At 47.4% G+C, this 26,757-nt stretch overlaps 1 protein-coding gene across 1 annotated transcript; it reads right to left on the bottom strand.

Moving 5' to 3' along the window:
- Positions 1 to 3,181: 3,181 nt before the first annotated feature.
- LOC123047142 (uncharacterized) lies at positions 3,182 to 24,989 on the bottom strand. The gene is made up of 7 exons (XM_044470632.1): positions 24,804 to 24,989; positions 14,934 to 15,048; positions 4,916 to 5,036; positions 4,460 to 4,519; positions 4,089 to 4,368; positions 3,655 to 3,984; positions 3,182 to 3,588 (listed from the first exon to the last, which is right to left on the bottom strand). The coding sequence occupies exons 1-7, from the start codon at positions 24,871 to 24,873 to the stop codon at positions 3,410 to 3,412; spliced, it is 1,155 nt and encodes a 384-aa protein (XP_044326567.1). The 5' UTR covers positions 24,874 to 24,989; the 3' UTR covers positions 3,182 to 3,409.
- Between the last annotated feature and the right edge of the window lie 1,768 nt (positions 24,990 to 26,757).

Genomic DNA, 26,757 nt, shown 5'->3' with positions numbered 1-26,757 from the left:
TCGGCATAATTGTCATAAACAATAAACGAACCAAATAGTTATAAAATATAATATATACCACATCCGAATCATAGATAGGACGAGGGCTGACAGGGGCGGATACCAAAACCATCGCACTATATAATAAGAAGCAATAATAAAAGTAAGAAAATTATACAAGTATCTATCTAAACATACAAGTAAGAATTTTTTTCCTTTCAGAAAGAAGATAAGAGCAAGAGGCTCACCACGGTGGTGTCGGCGACGAGATCAGCGCGGGCGATCAAAGGTGGTGAAGACGGGAATGGGACGTGACAGACCGCTAAACCTAGACAAATATTGAGGAAAATGGAGTTTGGAGGTCGAGCTTGAAGAGGAAAAAGCTTAAGTAGTGTGGCTCGGGCATTTCATCGAACACCTCATGTGCATAGGAGGTGAGCTAGAGCACCACAAAGCCCTCCCCTCACCGTCCAGAAAAAACAGAGCAGTGTGGAGTGCTCTGCTCGCCGGCAAGGGGGTATATATAGGCACATCATTGGTCCCGGTTCGTGGCTGGAACCGGGACTAAAGGACACCCTTTGGTCCCGGTTCAAGCCACCAACCGGGACCAATGGTGGTGGGCCAGGAGCGAAGCACATTGGTCCCGGTTCGAGCCTCGAACCGGGACCAAAGGTGCCAGATGAACCGGGACCGATGCCCCACGATGGCCCGGCCAGCCCCCTGGCCTCACGAACCGGGACCTATGCCCCCATGGGTCCCGGATCTGGGCTGAACCGGGACTAATGGGTTGGCCCGGCCTGAACCAAGGCCCTGTTTTCTACTAGTGTTATACTTTGGAATGGAGGGAGTATTTGGTTGGATCGGTGGGGAAGATGATGGAGTGTTTTTTGTTTCATTCATATAATGCGGTGTTTTGGTGCGTCTTTCGCGGTGTGATTTTGTGTTGCCTGGTAATCAACTCATACTTATGAAGGGAAATTTTCGTCGGCTGCATGTACTATATTGATGCTACAGTATCACATGTTGACGCTTATTTTTTCTAGATGTTGAGATTGTGCCTGGGATTGATATGTTTTTATAGGCCAGTTGCTTCCGATTGATTTGAAAAATTGTTAATCATGTCAAAATCATAAACAAAATTCAATATTGAATTTCTCAATGGAATAAAAGAGCTCCAAAATTAGAGAGCATGATGAATTAAAATAATTGAGTGAGAGATTGTTGACCCGATCAAAATCGGTGACCCAATCTCAAATTGGTGACCTCAATTGAATGACAGGCCTCCAATCCTAGGGAGCTTAGTGATATAGTAGATTATGGGATGGAGGGGGTGTCAATTACATTTTCACATGGTGCAATACGGTCCGTCAGCAACAGTGTGACCCTTCCCTCACGAACCATCTTAGCTCTCCTGATCTTACTATCTTGCCTTACTCTTTTTCCTTTGTCATGTGTTGTCAACATGCACAGGTACGTTAGTTGTCCCATTGTTTATATGCTCATGTTCAAGGTTTTTCTTACAAACAGGTGGTTTTTTTTACTAGGACAATGTCCGTGCGTTGCGACGGGGTATAAATATTTTAATATTTAACTTATGATTACATGCCTATATTAATGTGATTGTGTAAAATTTCAAATCGCACTCGTGATTTATCTTATAGTTTGATGAGAAGATTGGCAAATAAATTAAAATAAAATTGGTTAGGGGGTAGATTAAGGTGATTGATTATCACATGCAGGGAATGTTGGACGAAGAGATGAAGAGAAAAAAAGTAAAACATGAAAACTTATATATTTTCTTAAAGTACTATAGAGACAAATGTCTACCATCAACCCATGTAGGGTCAGCTTTCCGCGCAGGGCAGTCAACCAAAGTTGTTTACCCATCGGGTGTTCAAGCAATTCTAATAGTTCCCATATGATTAAAAACACAATTGTTTACAAGAGGTTGAGGCAAAAATAGCTCTTCAATAGCTCCCTTATTTTTTTTTAGGGATCCTTCCTCTATAATTGCCGATAACTTTCCTTATGTTTACGGAAAGATGATCTTTATGTATAATTTTGACAGCCTGAAACGGCTTTGAACCTTCATGCCCGAACACCCTCACGCCATGGCGCCACGCCACCTCGCCGGCCACCATCATCATCGCTGCCACGCCACCTTATCGGCCACCATCACATGTGTCACTGACTTGCGGGCCATGGGCCATTAGCTAGGCTTGTTTAATGAAAAATTATAAGAAAAAATATCTTAGTGAAAGATGTTTACAGGAATTAAAAAAAAGTTGTCTTCCGACAAGTTCCTCTAAATTATAGAGACATCCTGTAAAACGACTTTTACAGAAAGTTTTTTAGGTGGGCTATTGAAGTTGCTCTTATTGGGTCTAGAAGATCACAACCGTTAGATTTTCTTTTCTCAAGTTTTAGGTCAGTTAGTAGTAGGGGGGAACTTGGCTATGACCCAAATCAAAGGCAGACGAGAAGGGATACAATCAGGACAGAGGAAATGTGCGCACATATACCTTGTGCCCTCAAAAAAAAAACAGAATGGGCAAAAAACCGACAGTTACCCAAATGAAAATCAACTAGCTTTTCAAAACTTTTATTTTTTAGAGAAGGCCCAGGCCAATTACATTACTGACTAGCATTACATTCCTCCTGGAGGAGGCGCCTGAGCCGAAGTTGGGACATCAGCAACGGTAACACTGTCCTCAAATCTCCTAGCGTAAGCAGCTAGTTCATGGGCCATTCTGTTACACACCCTCTTGGCTGCAGTGATGGAACCTCCCTAAAACTCTCCATTAGAACTAGCTTTTTAATACTTAGCATCCAAATTTTTTTTTAAATCTATTTATGTCAAGGGAACAATTATAATAAAGAGAGCAGCCAATGTGGGAAAAAACACTCACAACCGGCAACACCACCTAAAACTCCAACTGCGGTGTAGCTTACCACGATTTTATATTCGAAGCCAAGCTTATTGGGCAACCGGCTGGCATCCTGCGGAAGCTCTCTGGCAGTCGACAAGGAGGGAGGTGTTTGACAAGCTTTTTAGTAGAACTAGTTCCAAGACAGGGAGGAGACTTAGAGGACTTGTTCCATCGCCATATCTACCATACCGGAGTAGTTCGCTATGACACACTTCAACTATTCAGAAGAAAAACTTCCTATGGCTTATCCACAAAAATACATAATAACATCATTGAGCACCAAATCTTAAGATACATGAAGCAATGCCAGTTGGAACATAGTAATACATCATTGTACACATCAAAAATTCTGTTCTGCAGATATTGGGAGTAACTTGTCCAAAAGGAAAAGGAAACAAGAATCCATGTCTTGGTGTCTGGCTTGTACTTCTGAATACACCAATCTAAGATAAATCATTCAGAATGTTGTTTGGGACAAGGCTACACTTTCATCAATGACTTTAGTTGCGAGGCCTGCTACCTGAGCCATTGTCGTATCTAGAGTAATATGTGGAGCTAGAGCGAGAGAAACCTTTCGATCCTTCAAAACCATAACGATCATCCCCGGACCTTGGGTGCAACATGGGAGGCCACACATGACCAGGAGCAGAACCGCTAGGTGGCCTCAAGTGTAATGAACCTGCAATAACATAGTCAGTCTCACGCCATTCGCTAAACATCCAATGTTGCTAGTCAGGAGAAATACCATTGTTGTTTCCATGACCAGTTGAGGGACTCAAATATCCTGGTGCAAAATTGGGTGGACGATGGGAAATGAAACCTTGGTCTCTTGCGCAAGGAGCATGCGAGTGAAAGACGCCTTGACATTCTGGGGCATGAGGAGGATGTCGAGGATGTAACCCTTGACCTGGTAGTCCAGGAGGAGGATGCCGAGCATGAAAGTCATGACTTAGTAGTCCAGGAGGAGGACATGAAGGATATGCGCCTTGCTCTGCTAGTACCAGAGGAGGAGGCCGAAAATATATGCCATCATCTACTGGAACATGAAGAGGGTGAACAGGGTATGATCGTTGATCTGAAAGAAGAGAAGGATGATGTGCATGATCAGCAACTACCAGAGGAGGACAGTGAGAGAATAAGACTTCCATGTATGTGGGCTAATAGATAATACAAGCTTACCATATATCACTTGTTGTGCTTCCACATGAGTGCCCCCAATTTCTTGTATTTTGTCAATGCTTATCTCTCCCTTGCTTGTGTTTACCGGTGATATTCGGTCCCGTACAACAAAACCGATTAACGAGTCTTGGTTTGTATCGACTGTTGACGCGCCTTCCCAGAAACCATATTTTTGAAGGACTGTTATTATCTCCTTCTGTCCGGGACATACATAAATACATGTATCATCTTCTATTGTTGCTAAACCAATTCTTTTGTTCACTTTTAATTTGTCTGCAACCTGCATCAGTGTCATAAATACCTTAAACATAATATTCTGAATGTCCATACCTTACAAAGACTGGAAATGGAAAATCAAGTGTCAACGTTACCTCCTTCGTTCCCTTTAAGCCATCTTTCAAAGACCCAGCATTCAAGCACAGGGAAATTACCTAATAGAATATTGATTGCAAGTAAATATTAGTTCAGGTTTATTTCTGTGATGTTTCATCAACTAGTAAAACTTATGATGAAAGAAAACTCACGCTACAAAACACATACTCCCTCCGTTCCAAAATATAAAGTCTTCTTAGAGATTCCAACATGGACTACATACAGAGCAAAATGAGCGAATCTACACTCTAAAATACGTCTATATACATTTGTATGTAGTCCATATTAAAATCTCTAAATAGTCTTATATTTAGTAACGGAGGGAGTAATTATCTAGGTATGTCACATACAATTTCAAACTCATTTCAGCACAATAGTAAATAATCCTATAGGGGGAGAGTGTCAAATCATAAGAACAAGGATGAATCATCTATAATGTAAGAAAATAATCTTACCATTATCGACCGGTTTTGAGAGTGACGAAGATCCTTGAGGAATTTTTTAAAATCCCCCCATTTCACTCTTCCTTCAATTTCTATGGTTTTCGGCCAGACAATATCTTGAATTTTTTCCCCACTGCAAAAAGAACACAAGGATATCTTATAACAAGAAACAACATGGTTTGAACATCCACCATTCACAACAACTAAATATTTGTTTCTCAATCTAAGAAACAGGTATATTCCTACTGTATGATTACGGTGGAAACAAATAAATACACTATGCACATCAGATTATCATTAAATCTGAGCAACTCAAGACATGTGTTGTCGTACAAAGACAAATTATATTAGTTCTAACTTGCAGAAAGCAATTAAAGCACCATATATATCAATTTAGTTATGCTTCAGACCTTCACTAAGAAAATGGTACTATTATCATGTAGGCAAAGATATTGATAGCAAGGTACTCCTTCCGTCTCATAATGTAAGATGTTTTTTGGCACTACGCTAGTGTCAAAAAACGTCTTACATTATGGGACGGAGGGAGTAAATGTCTTGCCAAATGAGGTCTTGCATGTAGGCCTAAGTCATGTGGTGTAGAGGCACTTCATCAGAGAATATACATATTCTTCAACAAGCAGAACATCCGAGATTGTATGTCTGCATGGGACCAATTTCAGTCTTTGGCTAAATGTGATGTTGGGAGCGGTGATACTGGTAGGTTTTGGTAGGACACATGGTCTGATCATACTATGCAATCTAAATCCAATCACCCCCCCCCCCCCCCAGTTGCATTATTTTACTATTGATGAGGAGACCACCATACAGAAGAGCTTAACCTAAGAATCTATATATGACATGTTTCACCCTCCCCTGTCTTCTATGCCATCCTCCCAATGCAACAACCTTGTCATTATTCATGATCAATTGAGCTACTTTGATGATGATAGCTCCTGGAAACTCACTGTGGGCAAGGATCTTTTTTTTCCAGCAACAAAGTTTACTTTCTTCTGACATATCCATGAGTTGCATGTCCAAATTCCACTCCACCAAAAAATTTGGCCAAGTCACATCCAAAAAATAAGAGTATTGCAGTCCTTCCCCAGAAAATCTCTGTTATAGAGCATGTCAAAGCAGGAGTCAGAAAAGAGCCTATGTTTACATTCACAGTATGGCTTCCATATCCAGGACATAGGGGTGGGTTAAGGATCATGATTGGATATGTCAGAAGAAAGTAAACAGGGGAGCCAAGACAAATGCTTCTTTGAGATGGTTATTCTTGTATGCTGGAGCTACTGGAATCACAATAACATGATCATATTTGATGGTGACACACCTAACATTCATGAATGGTTTAGGATGTTCAAAGAATACTTTGCTAATGATACGTATTAGAGCAAAACCATCTCACGTCCTACAGTTGAAGGCTTCATATTTAAGATTTTTGGTACTGGTCATCAGATAGTGTATATTTCCGTATGTATATGTGGACTTTTGTTCAAGTCTATTTTATTTTTCCTGCTCAATTATTCCTTGTATCATTTTTAAGTGGAAAATAGTAGGGAAGACACTAGTGCAAACTCGTGTTACATACAAAAAATAGAATCATATGAATTGGAGATGTTGCAACAACGAAATGTTTCAACCCCAAAATAATTAACATGTTACAACTACCTTCTATAATTCATATAATAATATGACAAAAGGCTCGTTTTGTTCGAGTTTGACTTGTTTTGACCTCAGTGGCCTCTCGCTATCAAATTCTTTTTTGACAATATGCCCCATTAGTACCAATAGAAAATGTATGTTTTGTCCCTGTACTACTATGAAAGTGATGCCTAAAGGACCAAAACCATCTCATGTCCTACAGTTGAAGGCTTGAACACCTATTACGTAAGGAAATGGAGATTTGACTGGATTGAGTAGTAAAACAGTTACATAACTTAGAAGCACGATGCAAACTTCTACCAATCAACATCCTAGTAAGGAACTAAGGATATATATTGGGCTGAGTGTATGTGTGGAGTGTGTGTATGGGTTTGGCCCAAAGGCCCACCCTTGTGTATATCTACTCATACTTGTAGGCTGTAGCTAAAGAGCAAGAGAGTGTTCCAGATTTTTCCCCAACAGACAACATGGTATCAGACCCAGGTTACGGCTGAAGCCATCGCCGAAGGCGAGAGGAAAGGTGGTACTCGTAGCTGTGGGTGAGGAAGGTTCTGGTGCTAGTGGAGCTTCCTGGAGTGAGGGGGAAATCGCACGGGAGAAGCTGCAACAGAGCCATGGCCTGTAGCAGAGAGGAACTGGTCTGGAGCAAGGGGAAGAGAAGCGCTGCTGGTGGTGGACTAGAGCGGAGAGAAGAGGTGCCTGCGGCCAGGAGAGTGGGGCAACGCAACAGGTCGGCATTGAAGCTTGTGGTGTGCAATCTGGAACTGGGGCCCTTTCTTGTGGCTCGTGCAGGTACTGCAGGTCGTGGATGATGGGGGCAGCAACAGGAGGCAGAGGTGTGGCTGCTCGAAATCGAAAGCTTCAGCCAAGACGGCTGCCAGCAGCGCGTGCAAGTAGAAGGATCTGCAGGCCTGCAGTGCTGGTCGGTGCTGGTGAAAGGAGAGCTGGGTGAAGCCTTACGGCTACTATCACCTGGAGGTAGCGGTGCTGGTGCAGTGAGTACTGTAGCAAGAAGCAGAGAAGAGGTGTGTTGCCGAAATCTGTTAGTGGAGAGAAGGAGCTGTTTTTTCCGCTGGTTGCTGAAAGAAGGCAAAGGAGAACTTCTAGTAGGAGGTGTGGTTGGTGTTTGTGAGAGGGAGCAGCGTGGTGGATTCATGGCATTGGTGTGCTAGCTGCACTGAACCTACTTTTTAACTGTTGTTGCTCAAGTAAAGTGCAAGAGAAGATCCAATAGAGCAGAAGAGAAGAGGCTCTTGGTGTTTTCCGGTGACATTGAACAATGGGGGTGGGGGGTGGGGAATCAAAGAATTAAGAAGCTACATGAAAAATCCACTCATTTGTTTGAGGAAAAAATGGCAATCTAACTTTGAGTGCAAAAGGATCAAGTAAGATGCTTAAACCCTCAGTGGAAGAGTTAGAGAAATTGAGACAGTGAAAGAGGACTGCAGAAATTCCAAACCAAAGTGGAAAAACAACAGTTCTAGGAAATCTTGTTAATCTTGCTCATATTGGCAAAGGTACCTCAAATAAAACTTCTTATTCCAACTGGATACTAGACTCTTGGAGCATTAGCACATGTCACAGGAAGGTGGAGTGAGTTTGAATCATATGCTCCACATCCACCTATGCATAAAAAGATTATTCAAGTCGTTGATGGAACTTATCGTTCTATCAAACGGATCGACACTGTGAAATACACTTCGTGTATCACATTGTCTTCGGTCTTATGCGTTCCATCATTTCCTATTAGTTTGGTGTCTATAAGCTCCTTGGTTGATGCCAGTTTAAACAGCAGATTTCAATGCCTATCGAAGTGGACTCATCTAAGAGTGAGCCCTGTATCATAGGTGATGATTCATTGAATTTGCCTATTGCATCAAGGAAAGAACCACAAGCTAAAGCAGGAAAGAACCAGCTAAAGCGGGAAAGAACCACAAGCTAAAGCAGGAAAGCCTCCTGGAAGGTGCAATTTTGAGCATGATGTTGCAAGCTATGTGGCATATGACTCACTGTCGCCAGGGTATAGAGCTTTCATTGCTTCATTACAATCTGTTGTGATCCCAAGGAAATACAGGATCCAAAGTGGTATGAGGCCATGATGGAGGTAATGAAAGCTCTTTAGAAGAACAAGACATGGTATCTTGTTTCTCTTCCAGCAGGAAGTTACTTGCTAGTGGGTGTATACCGTGAAGCAAACCCTGGAAGGGAAAGTAGAACGGTACAAGGTAAGACTAGTGGCAAGGGGCTAAGGTCAAACTTATGGGATTGGCTATGATGAAACCTTTGCACCCGCTGCAAAGATGACTACAATAAGAACTCTTATTTCTTGTGGTTAGCTCTGGTTGGCCATTGCATCAGTTGGATGTCAAGAATGCATTGTTACATGAAGATCTTCAGGAAGAAGTTTATATGGAGATTCTACCTAGCTTTGGTAGTCCAAGCACCACGGACAAGGTGTGCCAATTGAAGAAGTCTGTATGGTCTCAAGCAATCACCGAGTGGTTTGATAGATTCCGACGAGCCATATGCAGTATGGGTTAGAGCATCTTCAGCCGTCCCCCCAAGAAGCCTCCCCAAGGCACTTTTTCACCATCGGCGATTAAAATTCCTCCCACTCGTGACCCCAAGACCCCAGTTTTTGCCGGATTCGAGGAAAATTACGGCCGGCGCGCGCAGGCGAAACCCAGCCCCCCGGGGGGCTGCTGGGGACGCCGGCAATATTATTTGCATGCAAAGGTCCATTGTCAGTGTCTCAACTCCCTCTCTCCTCTCTCTCTCCCTCTCTTTTCTCAGCCCACCCACGTGCTCGGCCGCACAAGCACACTCCCCCATCCCCCACCCATCGAGGCAAGCAGGGGCGCACGGGACGGGATGGGCGCGGCGAGCAGGGCGCCGGAGCTGGGGCACGGGCGAGCGTGGGCGTCACGGCGGTCGGGCGCCAGAGTCACGGCGGGCACGGGCGTTGTTGTTGCCATGCCGGCAACCCTAGCTACCTCTCCCTCTCCTCACTCTCGGCTAGAGGTAGAAGAAGACACAAGACACAAGAAATTCCGGGCCGGCGCACGAACGCCGCCACGGGCGCACGAACGGCCGAATCTTTTTTCTCTTTGCAATGTCTACATGGTGCTCCACTCAGTACAAACACACTCGTGGCCATGGCTTTGTAGTGGCACAACAACGCAGCGCCCACGTTTCCTTTTGCACACGTACGCACGCCGCCTAGCTAATTACCCTGCATGCAATCCATCAGCCCGGTCATGCACACTACGCGCGCGCTATGCGCACGACGCGGCCATCTCCACCGGTCAATGCTAACAACCAGCTAACTAACTCGCACCACACGCACCCGAGGCCACCACGGGCCTGACGTGACCTGCGCATACACACACACGCGCACACTCTCAGCCCCGCCGTGGCTTATTCCTATATTTCACCCCCTAAGCCATGGCTTCACCGCACGGCCTGCCGACAGGGGCCCTGACTCGTCGTCGTCGTCTCGCCGCCATGTACACCTCCGCAGCGTCTCCGTGCCACGCACCTTCCACGGTTGTCGCGCCGAGCCGTCGCGACCTCTGCGCCACCACGCAGGTCCCTCGCGATCTCCTCGTCTCCACGACCGTCGTGCCCTTCGCGCGCACTCCCCACGTCCCCGCGCTCCCGGCCCGCGCTCCCGGCGCGCACGTGCGCGATCTGCGCAACCAGGTCCAGCGCCTCGACACGGTCCACGCCCGCGGTCCCGGCGCGCCCGACGCGTCCGGTGCGCACCCATAACACGCACCGGTCGCGCCCAGCTCGCCGCCGCGTCTTATTGTCCTGCACCGCCGCGGCCTCCATGCCGCCATGCCGTGCTGCGCCGCCGCGCCACCACGCAGCGCCTCAGCGGCCTCCGCGGTCGCCACACGTACGACGTCACCGTCCGTCGCCTCTGCCACGCGCCATGGCAGTCACAGCGCCGCCCACCTCCATAGGCCGACACACGGCCCGGAGCTCCATCGCGCAGCCGCCGGCGAGCGCCGCCATCGCTGCCATGCCTCCGGTACGGCAAGCACGCCCAAGACACCAAGCTCTGATACCAATTGTTGGAACCGCAGCCCTCTAGCTACCTCTCCCTCTCCTCACTCTCGGCTAGAGGTAGAAAAAGACACAAGACACAAGAAATTTCGGGCCGGCGCACGAACGCCGCCACGGGCGCACGAACGCCCGAATCTTTTTTCTCTTTGCAATGTCTACATGGTGCTCCACTCAGTACAAACACACTCGTGGCCATGGCTTTGTAGTGGCACAACAACGCAGCGCCCATGTTTCCTTTTGCACACGTACGCACGCCGCCTAGCTAATTACCCTGCATGCAATCCATCAGCCCGGTCATGCACACTATGCGCACGACGCGGCCATCTCCACCGGTCAATGCTAACAACCAGCTAACTAACTCGCACCACACGCACCCGAGGCCACCACGGGCCTGACGTGACCTGCGCATACACACACACGCGCACACTCTCAGCCCCGCCGTGGCTTATTCCTACAGGCGTCACGGCGGCCGCGTGAGCTCGCAGGGAGGGCGCCGGAGCACGCAGGGAGGCGAGGAGCTCGTCCATGGCCCTGCTCGCGTACATCTCCAGCCGTTGGCCCAGCGGTGAGGCGGGGGGCGCGCGGCGGCCAGGCCAGGAGGCCGCCGAGAAGCTTGTGGACGGGGCGAAGGTCGTGGCCGCGCGAGGCCGGAGCCGGACACTGGGCGGCGCCGCCGGCTGCTCCCCAAGTGCGGCCACGCGTTCTTGGACTCGGCGACCACGAGCGGCCGGGTCGAGGTCGGGCAGCTCTACAAGCGGAGCAGTACAAAAAGGAACGATGAGGTGCCATCGGGCTCTGGTCTCTCCTCTCGCTACATCGCCAGGGCGTTGGCGGCCAGGCCAGGAGGCCGCCGAGAAGCCTGTGACTGGGGCGAAGCTCGTGGCCGGGGCGGCTCGTGCCCATCCTCCTGTGCGTGGCGGAGCTCGCCCGCCCGCGCCCGCCCGCCTGCGTGACCGGGGCGGAGCTCGCGCCCGCCTCTGCGTGGCCGGGCCTCCGCGTCCCCTGGCTCCGCTCGCCGGCAGCCTCTCCGTCCCCCGCGCCCTCCGGTCCTTCCGGTGCAGCGGCGTGCCATCAACGGGTCGAAGAAGATGGGGCTCCATCTCACGCAGCCGCCGCTTGCCGGCATGGAGCGGGCCGAGGCTGAATGGCGAATGGCGAGAAGGAGGAGCAGAAGCAGGTGGCGAGGGAGAAGGAGATGGGGTGAATGGACGGCGGCGAGGTTGGGTGGAGAGAAGGGAGAGGAGCAGGGCCATGCCGCCTCCACCTCCATGGCCGAGCAGAGGAGAGACAGACGAGGGGGTGAGGGGGACAACGAGTGGAAAGTTTTTGAGACCCAGGCTAAAATTATCGCCGGCAGCCCCCCAGACGGCGAAAAAAATGCCTCCTAGGGGGCTCAACGGCTGGAGATGCTCTTATAAACAGTGTCATGGGGATCATATTGTGTCCTATACTCCTATAGGCATTCAGAGAGTCATATTATCATCCTTGCAGTTAATGTGGATGGTATTGTTATCACTGGAGACGATAATGTAGAGATAAGTCGGCTGAAGGTGATGTTGAGAAAAGAATTCGAGATTAAGGATCTAGGTCAACTCAAGTATTTTTTGGGAACTGAGATTGCAAGCTCAGCTAAAGGAATAGTTCTCGCTCTAAGAAAATATGTATTGGATCTGCTCACTGAGACGAGTATGTTGGGTGCCGAGCTGCGTCAACTCCGATTGAGCAAAACCATCAGCTATGTGCACAGTCAGGAGATCCGGTCGAGAGAGCTACCAGCGGCTTGTCGGCCGACTCATCTATTTGTGCCACACCAGACCTGACATGTCCTATGCTGTGAGTGGTGAGCCGCTACATGCATGACCCAAGAAGTGGGCATTTAGAGGCAGCACATAGAATTGCGCTATCTAAAATGGAGTCCTGGAAGAGGCCTATGGTTCAAAGGCAATGGACACTTGAATGTAGAGGGGTATTGTGATGCTGATTGGGCTAATTGCCTTGATAATAGAAGATCAACTTCTTGATATTGTGTTTTTGTTGGAGGGAACCTTGTGTCATGGAGAAAGAAGCAATCCATTGTGTCGAGACCGACAACTGAAGCAGAGTACATGGCCATGACAGTAGGCCTTACTAAGATGTTGTGACCAAGCAATCTCCTGTCAGAACTGAAAAGAAATCTCCTGTTAAGGCTAAAACAATCTCCTGTCAGAACTGAAAAGTACTTAAAAAGGGCCCTGTGAAGGTGTGGTGCAATAATAAATCAGCTATCAACATAGCCAACAACCCAGTCCAGCATGATAGAACGAAGCATGTGGAGATTGATCATTTCTATATTAAACATAAGTTAGATGAGGGTATAATATAATTAATTAATTAAATTGAATAATAAAATTAAATGATATAAAAGGGAGGATCCTTTCTTGGTTCTCTGTCCGTTCATTTTGGTATGTCGCGCCATCGCTGCATTGGGCCTTCTTCGGCCTACCCCATCCCCACCTAAGTACCTGGATTGGCCCCAAAAAAGTCAGGACCTAGACTCGGAGAACTCTACATCCATCGTTGCCTTCTACCCACCCCCTCCCCTCTAAATATTGGCTCACGAGGGAGCGGATCCCATGGAGGCAGAGGAGGAACTGATGGAGCCACCGGACGAGGAGGTCAATCCCACAGGACGCTTCATATGGATCACGAGAGGCCGAGGTAGCTTCATACAGAGCACGAGGCCAAGGTAACACCCGCGTACAAATATAGCTACCTAAGCAGCTGGCTGGATCGACCGATCGATTGAGGCGCTTGTGAGCTAAGCAGCCGGATCAGCTTCCTTGCGGACGGATTGATTGAGGCACCTGCTTGATGACATGAGCCACTGATGCAAGCCAGCGCCTTCTCCATTGCACATGGCAGCCGCCGCGACATCTGCAGTATCCAGATCCAAGCAGACGCTCATCGCCACCGTTGTAGGGCAAGACTTCGTCGAATGTGTTGCGGGAAGGTCAGTACCCAGGCACACACTATCGCGTGTGCTACCTAGCCAGGACGCTGTCGGCGGTGCAGAGGAGGCTCTATGCAGGAGGAATCGGCAATCCCGTCGCGATGGGGGCATGGGCACGAGATGAAGGAGATGAGCTCGATTGAGGGGAAGGGAATATGACGGGAGACTGGGGAGCGCGCAAGCCTCACCTCGTGGCAGGGGTGCACAGCGAGCACGTCGACGACGGGCTCACACGGTTGCACATTTGGGGCGCCGTTGTCTTGCCCTGCTCACTCCCGGTGCCTGCGTCAAGTCAAGGAGGAGGAGGTTACCAGCCGCCATCGCGCCGGTGGCACAAGCCTCTTGCGGCGGAGGTCAAGGTGGATAGGAACAACGACGAGGTTGACTGATGGAGTTCATTGATAATGTTTAAATTTCACAATCTGCTTTTGATCTGTCATCGGCGATTTTAAAATTCTATTAAAACTTCACTTTCGACTCTTGGTCCACCATGCATGTTCTTGAGTAAGCATGAGGCGGTGTGTTTTACTCTGCATATATGATAGTTGATTAAGTTGTGTCTCACGGTGTTTGTTCTGTCGCTAGAGGATATCGAAAAGAGGGAGGGATTGATAAAGAATGTTGAGCCACTCTTTTGTAGGTGGTGTCAATGGCGGTCAATTTATGAGTTATGAATTCTCTCTGGGAACAAAGAAACAAAGCCATTCAGATGACACATGCTCCCAGCAGTAGTGAATTCATTGTGGACCAATTGGTAGAACAGATGGCACAACATACAAGTTCATGCTTATAATTCAAACATTTACTGAATGGCTGCATGCCTCTCTCTGCATATATATGATTAAAGGGCATATTGTTTCTTCAATGTCATTTCAGTATATAAGGCGTGCATCAAATTTAATAATACTCCTTTTTGCTCTCATTTATCTGTTGTCTTTTAACACTGAATATATTTTTTCACTCATACCTAAGACACTAATAGAAGGAAGCCACATCAATTTAGAAGCTACTATTGTGGTTAATAGTTCAATGACATTTTTTTTGCTCCGTGCTCCATGTTATTTAAGCTATTATTGTAATAAATTGAAAGATGTTTTAGCAAAACACCAATTTGGTAAGTGGAAAAACAACAATCATTTTTACATGTATAAGGTTGTCTGTTATTGAAAGAAAATATGTTGCTTGTCTAAAGACAGAATAATGTTACTTGTCTAAAGACAGAACAATGAGACATCATACTAAATCAATGGTGAGAATGACGTAAAAATATTATTTGAAAGCATAATCATGGTACTTATTTACCTTCTAAAAAAGGCGAGCACAAACACCGTGATTTTCTGAAGTTTGATCACACCATCCCATAGACTTGTACGGACCGACGGAGATATGCGACCAATGACTGACTCCATATCATTATCTGAAAAATGATTGCATTGGAAATATAATGTGTTGTTTTACATTCTTGTAAATCATGTTTAGTCTCTACTATTAAAGGAGGATCGAATGTCGTGATGGTTTGACCTCCTTCTTCGCAGGTACGTGAAACTGATCCTTTTTTCCCACGATCGATCCCACTCCCTTTTCTCCACGCGAGCCTCACCATGCACCCGCTCCTTGGCCACGATCCCCACGAGCCCCCATCCTCGCTTTCGATCCCCTCGTTCAAGGGGCACTCTCCCTACGCGACCTCGAGAAGCCGCCGCCGCCGCCATCACCATCCTAGCGCGGCCGCTCCCCGCCAGCCCTCGTGGGAGCTCGTCGTGCGCATGCCGAGACTTGGTCTCCGGCTCTCCACTACCAGCAGCAGTCGCCTGCTACCACGCCCCGGCCCTCCTCCGGTTCATGGTCGGTGATGGGTTTAGCGGATCGCGCCGTCCTAGGCCTCCGTTGGAGTAAGGTGACGAACACCATCGCCTGGCTCTGCCACCATCTTCGGTCGATATGCCGTACACACTCATACCCATTGCGTCTCGCTCTCACCTCCTTCCCGCTTCCGACACACTCGCCTGCCAACCATCTGCGTGCCGCCGCCGCCACTCCCGCATCTCTCTCTCCCTCTCGATTTGATCGCTCTCTCAGTTGGACGCCGGTGCCTCTCTCTCGTCTCTGCCGATCTGATGACGGTGATGGGAGGAGGAGCAGCGAGGTGGCGGAAGGAGACGAGATCAAGAGGAGCAGCGCAAGTAGCAGCGCGAGGGCTGCCGGCCACGCCTTTCCTCCGTCCCCGCGCGCGTCCCCCTCCCTCCTCCTCCCTGCCGCCGTCGCCTGCGCCCGCCTCGGGCCTGGCTCGGGCGACGTTGGTGGCGGCGGCCCCCAGCCCTTCCCCGTCTAGGGTTTTTCCGGCGTGGGACGGAGCAGCTCGGGCGGTGTCTTTAGGTGGCGGCGGTCCTGCGCGGCGGCGAGGGTGAGCTCTAGGCGGCGGCGGCACCATTGGCGGCGGGGCAGCGCGGCGGCGCGGGCTGGCGGCGCCCGCTCGGCCACGATCTAGGCCCTTCAGGCTCCATCTGGGTCGGGGCGGGCCGGCGAAAGGCGTGGCGTCGGCGTGGCCTTCAGGAGGCGGTGGCGAGCGGCGATGATCAGCGAGGCCTGGCAGCGTCAACGCCAGCTTGCTGCAGCGTGGCCAGCGGGGCTTAGCGGGCCCGTTTCGGGCCTGGCCGGGCCAGGGTGGCCTGGTATGCCCCGCTGCCGTGTCCGGACAGCTACCGCGACGGTGCCGGAGGCGCGGGCCTCCCGCACGATGGCGGTGGAGGTGGTTCCCTCCCGCTCGGCCTTGATGTTGCTGCTCCCGTCGCTCAGATCTTCTCTCCGCTCTTCTTGGCCTCGTGGTGGTGTTCGCATCGAGACGGTGTTGGTGGCGGCGCAACCGTGGTGGCGCATTGTTGGGCGGTGGTTTGGCTAGTTGGCTCCGATTGGCTGGTGGGGTTTGGCGTGCGGGAGAAATCCTTGCCGGTTCGTCCGGCTCCGACGCGGTGACACCGAGGTGCTACTATCCCTTCTTGGAGGGTGTCGGGAGTAGCTATCCCCCACCTCCCTCCGCATACTGGGGAAACCCTAGGACTTGTCCGGGCAGCAGCGTCGTCGGCGCCGCGTCCCTTCTTGGAGGTGCTGCTTAGTTCGCGGTAGTTCGGAGCCTCGGGCTGTGGGGGTTTGTTTCCGAAGGGCACAGCGGTCGCGGGTCATCCGCGCTTTGTCGAGCTGTTGTTGTTGGCATTTTTTTCTTCTTCTTTTTCTTTGGGCTTGTTGCGCTGCTCGCCCCAGCATTGCGATGTGTACTTGGTGGTTTGCTTTGGAATACAAAGCGGGGGGAATCCTTTTTTGGTAAGTAGCAGTGTCAACAACAAGCGGCAGCGGCCAATTTGGCAGGGAGCGGAGTCAACGGAAGGTTGTTGGCAGCTGATTCGGCTGGGAGCAGAGCAGCCTGAGCCACGGCTGGCCTCTTCCCTGCTTTTTTCCCTTGGGTTTTCCCCTTTTACTCTCGGGTGGCAACGAGTTTGATAGGCAGAGGAATTGCCTATCTCTTGTGGACTGGTTGGTTCTTCGCTGAGGAATGAACAGAGGAATTGATTATCTTTGCAAGTCTACTGAATTTTCCACTCAAGGTATGCATGATTGATCTTTGTGCTTATGTCGATCGATGACGGTACAGATTTTGGTGATATACTGTTTTTGTTATACGTATAAATAGGAGTGGTTAGTTCTGCAACCTATTATTTATATACATAAAACCTTTCAGGTTGGGTGGTCTCCGGTTGAATTTCAATGGTCCAAGGATTCTGTATTAGTACAAAATTTCAAAGAGATAGGGCTCAGACATGGTCACAAGAATGAATGTGGAGTGGAAGGAGGAGCGGAGAGAAAGATATCTCCCTCTCTCTCTGTCACAACTCACAAGTATGCCTCAATTATCTTTTTGTTTTACCTAACCATGTTAGTATTTCCTTCTATCACTATTTCTATCACAAGACAAGTTTGTTTCCATGATGTAATGTTCACAAGGGGATGCCCATTCTATACCTGCACAATATTGTCTTCCATTCTATACCTGAATAAATATAGTCCGAGGTTACTTAATCTTATACTACAATTTCAGAATTTTCCTGTGTTTTTTACAGGTTCAACACATGTTATTATTGCTAAAGTAGTCCAAACGTCATTGTACAGTGGAACCATTCTTTTAAATAATTGGTATTGTGGTATTTGTGTGGCACTAATCAATCAACATATAAAGCATTGTAATCACCTATAATATATTGTACTCCCTCCGTCCCAAAATACTTGTCGGAGAAATGGATAAAAATAGATGTATCTACAACTAAAACACATCTAGTTACATCCATTTGTCCGACAAGTATTTTCGGATGGAGGGAGTATGATAGAAAAGCTGAAACTTAAAAACAAGTAGGAACTATCGGTAGGTACTGAGTCCCAATAAATACATTTTGAACCTACTATTTTTGGGAGAAAGATGTCAGCATCTAAAGGTGTGCCACGAAAGTTTGATAGATAGGTCAAGAATAAGTAGCATAGGATGGGGACAAATTTTGTTCTCATGGTCCTGCAATATATTGTGTTGAGTTCTGTTTTCAAGGTTTTTATGGGATTCAAAAATAAGGACCATCAAAACGTGAACTCTCTTCTTTATCTACTGAAAAGTTCTTCCTTGCGGTTATCATGTGAAGAACGATAAGAGAGGAGTTGGGCCATTTGGTACAGCTAGAAGTTAAAAAAATGATCTTTGGTAAGTTTCCAAGATTGTTGTATGAGCTTAATAATAATAACTGGTTAAAGATGATTTCTTTTAAGTTTTCAAGGTTGCTGTATGAGCTTAACAATTTAGAATAGTTTGTTACTAGGATTTAGCAGCACAAACAGATTTTTTACACGCCGTCTATAGGGAGTTCTCAGTTTTAAATGCAAGCAATTGTGTAGTAGTCAAGAATATCATCAAGGAATATATATAGGTTAATAAGACATAATTACTTCTGTTTTTACTTGGATACGGTGGAGAGCGGGGCGGTTGACGGGATGAAAAACATAGGGCGCCATGGTGAAGGAGAGGTGGACGTCATCTGGTCCCGCTAGAAAATCAAGCGGGAAGGGGAGGTTGTGGCAGAAAAAGGGAAAGGTGTGTCGTGGGTTGGTTCTTTTGTTGGGCCCGCGTGTTTGAGATAAAATGGTAAATAGTCTGGACAACCATATTTCTCCTTCACATATGGTCTGGATTTGGAAGAGCCTGAATTGTATTTTGGGGATCTTGTTGGGCGCCCGTTTGATGTCCAGACACGCCCAGACATATGTTCGACCTTGAAGACCACTTTAATAATTTGTTTGATTCATTTATATATATTGTAGCCCGTAGCAACGCATGGGCGTTCTACTAGTACCTAATAAATGTTGCACCATGTTTACATTTCACTCTGTCACTAGGAATCACCTAGAGGTAATATATAGCCATATTACTTTAGTCAACCTTTTGATAGGCCAAAGGTGCCTCTGTCTAGCTCTGACATCTCGCATGTCTCTTTGGTACAACCATTGTTACATCCTATTTAGTTTCAAATTATTTGGAGGTCGACAGAGACTCAAATTTGCATCATCTTAATTTAGGAACCGGTCGACAGAGACTCAAATTTGCATCATCTTAATTTGCATCATGTGGTTACCTTCAAATTAGAGGGAAAAGGGTTTCAATTCTAAAGTTTTTAACCAGCCAATCTTGTGAGGTTAAACTTTAGAGTAACTCACAGAATAAAAAACAGGATTGATTTTTATAATCAAGATTCACCTAGATGACATTCATTGACCCTCACAACAAAGAAGTGTGAAAAAGGGTTTCAATTCTAAAGTTTGTAACCAACCAATCTTGTGAGGCCAAATTTTTGAGTAATTCACGGAAGAAATACGCGGATTGAGTTTTATAATCAAGATTAACCTAAATGAAATACCTCCGATGTGACAACAAAGAAAGTCATCATAAACAACATTATTGTGGCCACTGCTAAATAAGGTCCAGAATTTATTTATTCTTAATGTATAATCTGGAAGGTATTGTTTGGCCTAGTTTTTCATCCTTTACACAAGTGTATGATAACATGTTCTTACTTGCATCTCTTGTTTCGCTACAAAATATGTTACTGTCAGTGTTTAAAATCTCAACCCTGTTTGGTAATTGGCCGAGTTGGTTAGATTCTTTGTGGGGGCACCAGTACACCCGGGTTTCAAGTCCTGGACTTGCCACTGGTGCCCACAATTTAATTCCCTGGATTCATTCCAGGCTTTTTGGTGCTTTCTTTCAGTGGCATGGCATGCTCATCAACTACAAGGTGCATGTGGCGACTTCGACAATCTCAAGATCTACCTGTTCAGTTTCTCAAGGTGTTCACAATGACAGGGTGTGCGTGCTTTGCGTTTGTAGGGGTGAGTGTGTGTGTGTGTTTCTGAGCAGCTTTGCTTGTACTGTGTTTGTCAAAAAAAAATCTTAATCCTATTTTGCGTTGGATCTATTTGTTTCTATTACACATGCGCATGTTATGAACTTATGGTAGCATTTTATTTAGAAACATGACATGCCCTATTTTTTGTCTTGTATAACAACTAGCCTTGAAAAACTGGTTAAGGCATTTAGGAACATTGATTCTGATTGTGAAACCTACTACCAAACATTCTGGTTTGCTGTTTGAGCATTTGTCAAAGCTTCCTCTTGCAAGCAATGAAACTTTTTATAGGGATAAGTATATTTTTCATCCTCGAACTCTCGCCAAAATATGGAAATCGTCCCTCAAATCCAAAACCACAAAAAATCAGTCCCTCAACTATTTAAATCGGATATTTTTTCGTCCCTCAAAACGCCTAAGGTGGATTTGCTGTGACCTGGACCCGGTTTTGACTGAAATCATCCACGCGGCCTGATTTGACCGCCATGACCGCCACGTCAATCACGTGACTAAGGGCACCCGCCGACTCTCTCGCTCTCCCACATTCATTCAATCGCCTTTCTCTCACGAACCCTAGCTAGAGAAGCGGCGGCGATTAGCCATGGGCGGCGGCGGCGGCCGGCGGTGAGGCGTGGCTACGACAGCGTGGCCTAGGGGGATTGAGGCCCGCGGTTGCTGGGTAAGCACAGCTGCGGCTGCACGGTGGCCGCTGGCTGGGCAGGGCGGTGGTGCCCTTGAACGACGACAGCAAGCTCGACGCCGGAGGTATTTTTTGCTTGCAGATTTTACAGCCAAACAAGTTCTGTTTTTTATATGATTATAGGTTAGTCACATGGGTCCCAGAGAGGTGTTGTTCATTAGATTTCATTTTGAAGGGAAGTTTTTTAATGATGGGAAATCAGTGCAATATATTGGGGGAAAAGAGGCCATGTCATTTTGAAGGGCAGTTTTTTCGATCTTATTCAGAGTTTTGGTATGCACTGCCAAACAAAGGATGAGAAGATGTTCCATTGGCTATTTCCTGAAAAAGAGATGTTTTATGGTCTAAAAATGGTTGCTTTAGATATTGATTGCAAACAGATTAAAGATTGTGTTGCTGTTGGAAGTGTAGCTGAAATATATGTTGAGATATGTCCAAATTCTGAATATGACGAACACGACAGGGAGCCGGGCAGTGATGTTGAGCTTCTGATGGGTCCAAATGCTAGTGGTGAATCAGAGGGAGCAGCAGATCATTTTGTCGCATTGGCTAGTTGTCCACGTACGGAGAATGATTGTATTGCAATAACTTGCAACTCAAAAGACTTCTGCAGTCCATCAACACACCAATCAATTACGTACATGGTTATGTGGCTAGTTGCTACTCTGTGGAAGCATTGAAGAGAACATATGCACATTGCCTGCAATCAGTTGAAGGACCTCAGGGTTGGCCAGAATCAGACAAGCCTAAACCACTAGCTCTGGATATGTTAAGATGCCAGGAAGGCCTAGGAAAGAGAGAAAAGGAGAGGGCCAAAAGCTACCAAAGTTTCAAGGGTTGGAACTGTAATTAGATACAGGAAATACAAGTGTACTGGTCACAACAAAACAACATGTCCAGGAAATGATGCTTCAGGTTCAAATGATGGACTGGCTACTATTGGACAAAATGCTATATCATTATCCAAGTCCAGATGCAATGGAAAAGACTCCAAGATGTCTACTTCCAAGGTACAAAAGCCTATATTACATACTTGCAAACATTTCTTGTTTTGTTAAATACTCCTAATGAATTTCTTTCTTCTGCTATCCTGTTAGGCAAATGTGCAAACATCTCAACAAAGCACTAACCTAAAGGGAGCTGCTACAAGTGATGAGAACCATCCGTCCAAAAAAGTGTGCTCCACATTAGCTCCTGTGCAGAAAAGGTCATCTAAATCCCTAGGATTGCCTAAGCAAAAGATAAAGGCTTTCTCCAATAGTGCTGTCAAAAATGTGACAGCAAATGTGAACTCCAGTTCATCCTTTACTGTCAATGTTACCTACAGCCCGACAAGTACCCAAATTGGCAGAAATAAAAGAGCAAAGAAAGTGCCAGCAAAACTACCTAGACTAGTGCTTGTTTGCTTGTCTAGATCCATAGAATTCATGTTTGTTGTTGATTGTAAACTATATTCAGTACTGTTTCCCTTTCCCGTTTAGTACTTTGTCAGACTATGTTCAACTAAATTGGGTTCAGACTATGTTCAACTAAATTGGGTCCAGACTATGTTCAACTAAGTTCAGTACAATGCTCTGAAATGTCCAAACTATGTTCAGTTATATTCAGATTTTATTCAGTTATATTCAGTTCTGGAATGTACTTTTCTCTTGTTCAGATGAAAAAGTGGATCGAGAGAATGCAGGAGCGAGAGAGAGCCGGCCGGTGCCCATAGTCACGTAATTGACGTGGCGGTCAAACCAGGCCACGTGGACGGGTTCAGTCAAAACCGGGTCCACGTCACAGTAAAACAACCTTAAGTGTTTTGAGGGACGAAAAGTATCCAGTTTAAATAGTTGAGGGACTGACTTTTGGTGGTTTTGGAGTTGAGGAACGATTTCTATACTTTGGCGAGAGTTCAAGGATGAAAACTATACTTATCCCTTTTTTATACTCCATAAGTTTACCTACATAGTACCTTAATTGCTCATTATTCGTTTTGAAAAAGGACCATAATCCCAATAATGAATTGGCATCTGTTGTTAATCCTGCTAAATCACATGCATATGCTGAAACAACATGTAGATGATGATCAGTTGTATATATATGACATTTCATAAGGTGTTAATAACTTGTTAGGCATGAGGAGAAAGTTGCAGATAATGTGACTGGTCTAATTTCGCTGTCAATTTCTATATAATACACAAAAGACATATCTTTTCATACAGGCATTCTCACAAACACCTTGCAAACAAACTCCATTCCACGTATAAACTCACAATATACACTCCAAAGCAAGAAATCGTTCATAATTACCGAAAAAGGCTTTCGCCCGCTTTATATATAAAGCACAGATCACGATCACCCAGTACAAACGCACGCCACCACAACACACGCACACACCCAAGACAGGATACATAGGCGCTGAGCGCAGCCACACCACCCCTAGCACTAACGAGAAGAGACAAAGCCGCATACGACGAACCGTGGGCTCCAAGACGGCGCCTTCAGGAAGGATACAACACCAGAGCGCCGCCACCGCTCGATCCAGGGATCAGGGTTTCCCCTGGAGCCGCACGAAGGGTAGTGAGAGCCGCGACGACGCCTTCAAGAAGGGAACGAGCTTCGCCGTCGCCGGTCCGTCCGAAGATAGAACAGGTTTTCACCCCGGACGACACTCACCGCCACCGATTGCCACACCCCGGCTACCACGCCGCCCACACGGCCATGGCCACCGGGCAGCATCAAGCCACAGGCTCGGCCCAAGAGCACCGCGCAACCACCACCCCCAGGGCCGCCGCCCTGGCATCCAAGACCTAGACACCATCTCACCCGAGAACCGCCGCTACCCCAACCAAAGAGATGAGCAGAAAGATTCTGACTTTCCCACCACTGGACAACCCCCGGCGCTGAGACCCAGTAGGTCGGCCAAAACAGAGCTCCATCGACTCGTCCTACAGCACCAGGCGCGGGACAAGCTCGGTCCTGCTGCACCATGTGTGAGACGAGGTCGGTCCTGCTGCACTGTGCGCGAGACGAGCTCAGTCCGACGACACCGTGCGCGAGACGAGGTCGGTCCCGCCGCACCGGGCGCGAGACGACTGATGGACCGCAGCTGGGAGAGGGCCAGCCCTTCGACAAAAGTAGATCCCGCGATGAGGAGATGAAGCAGAGGTCGATACGGACCGACCGCAAACGAGCCGACGCCGGAGAAGAACCAGCAGTCGCCGCGGTCCGAGCCGCCAATCTATCGTGTAGTCGCGACACCGCCGGACGGCCGCCGAAGGACAATACAGCACCGCGACCACCCACGTCCAGAGCAGCAACCACGCCGGGCCACTGCCCCAACCCGCGCTGCCCACCAGATTCCAGCCGAGAGGCCCAGCCGGGCACGCAACCACCCGAAGCCCCAAATCCACCGCCACCATCCGCCCAGCTGGGACTCCATCCGCCCAGCCGGGACTCCATCCGCTCCCGCGCCGTAGGCCGGCCTCCAGGCCGCAGATCCGGCCGGATTGGGACAGAGGTCAAGCCCCACGCGACCACAAGCCCCCCGGCGGCGCCCCTGTCGCCCGCACCAGGCCACACCAGAGCCGCCGCCACGTAAGCCCGCACCACGCAGCCCCCCGCGCCGGATCTCGACGCCACGACCCCGCCGCCAATGCCTGCCGTCACGCTGCCGCGCCCCGCGTCAGCACGTCGTCGCCGCCCAACACCAGATCCCGTGCGCACCAGTGTCGAGCGAGGGGGGAAAAGCCCTGCCGCCGCCCACGCTGGCCGGGCTTTGCCCGGCGGTGCACCCAGGCGGTGGCGAGGGGAGAGGGAGGAGAGGAAGGCCTAGGCCGGCGGCGGCTAGGGTTTGCCCTCCCGGTCGCCTGCGGGAGCGACGCGGGAGGGAAGGGGGAAGGAAGTGACACGTCTCAATTGTTCATAATTCGCAAGCAAGACATGAAAGGAAAGCATATAATCTCACCAGATTCAACAATTGCACAATTATAGAAAAGGAAATAACAAAACCAATCATGGCACGGGAGGGAGGGAGAAGGGTGGAGAGGTTACCTGGTCGGGGCAACGGGAATTCGGCAGAAGACGGGGGAAAGGCCGGGATGAGGAGGCGAGAGTCTGGCATAGGGCACGGCTGGCCGGGACTGACTGCTTGAGTGGTAGGAGGGGAAGTTGGAACCCTAGTTGCCCTTGCCCTCCCGATGGCAGCGTGATTAGAGGAGGAGGAGTTACGCACGAGTGTATGTTGGGGGATAATTAATTTCTCTGGTTTTCTCTCGATGGGCACCCACTTTCTTGTTTTCTTGTTTCGACCAGGGGCCCCACGGTTTTTGGGGGCCTGTGCGGTCACACCGTTTGCACACACCCTCGATGGGCACCTGTTTTCTTGGTTATTTGCTTCGATCGGGGCCCCACGATTTTTGGGGCCCTGTGCGGTCACACCGTTCGCACATGCCCCTCGATGGGCCTGCCTGGATCCCAATACCCGGCCTCCAAAGAACCGTGGTTCCTTTGAAGGGGGTGTGCCACTCCTCTTGATTCTATTCAGGCGAGTGTGAATGAGAGTACATGCCCATGGGAACTATTCATAGCCTAGGCTAGGGTCCTTAGAAGTGACCAAGGCTACCCTATAGGGTGGTAGGTATGGAGGTGTATTTAGGTAAGAGTTGGTATTAATCCATGGTGAGATAGGGTACATAGTCCATGGTGAGTCATCCTTCTCATCTCTACACCATGACAGGCCTTTAGCTTCATGGGCTTATTCTAATCATGGGCTTCTTTACTTCTCGTTTCTTACTTTGACTTGTCTTTTGTTTGTCCCCCTCCTTTGATTTGTTGACCATGACTAATTGCTTGGACTATTGTTGACTTCACTTGATGTTGATTTTCCATGTAAGAATAGGTGGGACCCCAATAGTATTTAACTATTCCTATGACACGTGGTAGCACTAGCTTTATCTTGATAATACTACTTGCTAGAATTGCCTTGCCATATACGCTTGTTCCACATAGTTGTAATTGAGATAACCTTCATTTTCTCGTAATACCCTAAAACCAATGAATTGATTACATTCTGTCCTACCTCAATTCCAAAATATAATGTAGTTAATGTAGTTTAACTGTCCAAATTCATGCTTTGATCAACAATTGGTCTAATGGTATGAAGTTTATGTTACAAAAAATAGACATCATTAGATTAGAATTCAAATGCTCTTTACTATAATTATGATTGTGTGATCATTTAATAAATATTGTTTGAGAAATTTACGGTCAAAGCATGAATTCGAGCAGTCAAACTATGCCTTACATTTTGGAACAACGGGAGTAGCAGCATGTTCACCCTCCTCTAGTCAACATCCTTGATCCTTCTTATAGTTGCCAACAGAAGGGCACCACTATGTAAAGTCTAAAAGTGGATAAAAGCCAATAAATCAAACAAAGCAAAACTAAATTGTTGAGTTCAAAAAAGCAACAAAAATTGTTGAGGAATAGGTTTCAAAATCAAAAGAACACACTATCTAACATCGGCATATATTCCAAAATAACTTGATCATACTTCATTCGAGGCCAAGGAAGTTAAATACAGGATTCAAGATAAAGAACACGGAATGCCATGGTTCTATGTTAAAGACTAACATAACAGGAGCATATGTAAAGTAAAATGGTAGATCTATGCAAAAATAGAATTGAGATTTTAAAGATGCCCTTGTAGCATATCTCGTAGCAAAACATGGGATGCACTATGATGTCAAATCTTCTCATAGCTATAAGAAATTGGAAATCGTATATCAAAATCAACAAACAGCAAATCACATTTCAATAACATGAATTTAATTTTAGAGGCACCCTACAGTATGAAAATATGGAAAGAAATAGGTTCCAAATTTGGAAAATCATCACAAATAAAAGGTTACAATTGTAGATATACAATGAAATCGGAAAAGAAAGACTATTTAGAAGCCATCAACAAAATAAGAACAAGAAAAATGATAGCAATTGGGGGGTAGGA

The sequence above is a fragment of the Triticum aestivum genome, chromosome 2B, assembly GCF_018294505.1.
Source record: "Triticum aestivum cultivar Chinese Spring chromosome 2B, IWGSC CS RefSeq v2.1, whole genome shotgun sequence".
NCBI classification, from domain to species: domain Eukaryota; kingdom Viridiplantae; phylum Streptophyta; class Magnoliopsida; order Poales; family Poaceae; genus Triticum; species Triticum aestivum.
Note: the sequence above shows the minus strand (reverse complement) of the source record. Positions and strands in the feature narration are given on the sequence as shown.

Excerpts from the sequence above, each read along its gene's own strand:
- LOC123047142 (XM_044470632.1), bottom strand. The coding sequence starts at position 24,873 with ATGCCAGACTCTCGCCTCCTCATCCCGGCCTTTCCCCCGTCTTCTGCC. Across the intron at positions 5,037-14,933 it reads GTGCTCGCCTTTTTTAGAAG|TGGGGAAAAAATTCAAGATA; the intron begins GTAAATAAGTAC and ends TTCTTTTTGCAG. Across the intron at positions 4,520-4,915 it reads CTCAAAACCGGTCGATAATG|GTAATTTCCCTGTGCTTGAA; the intron begins GTAAGATTATTT and ends ATATTCTATTAG.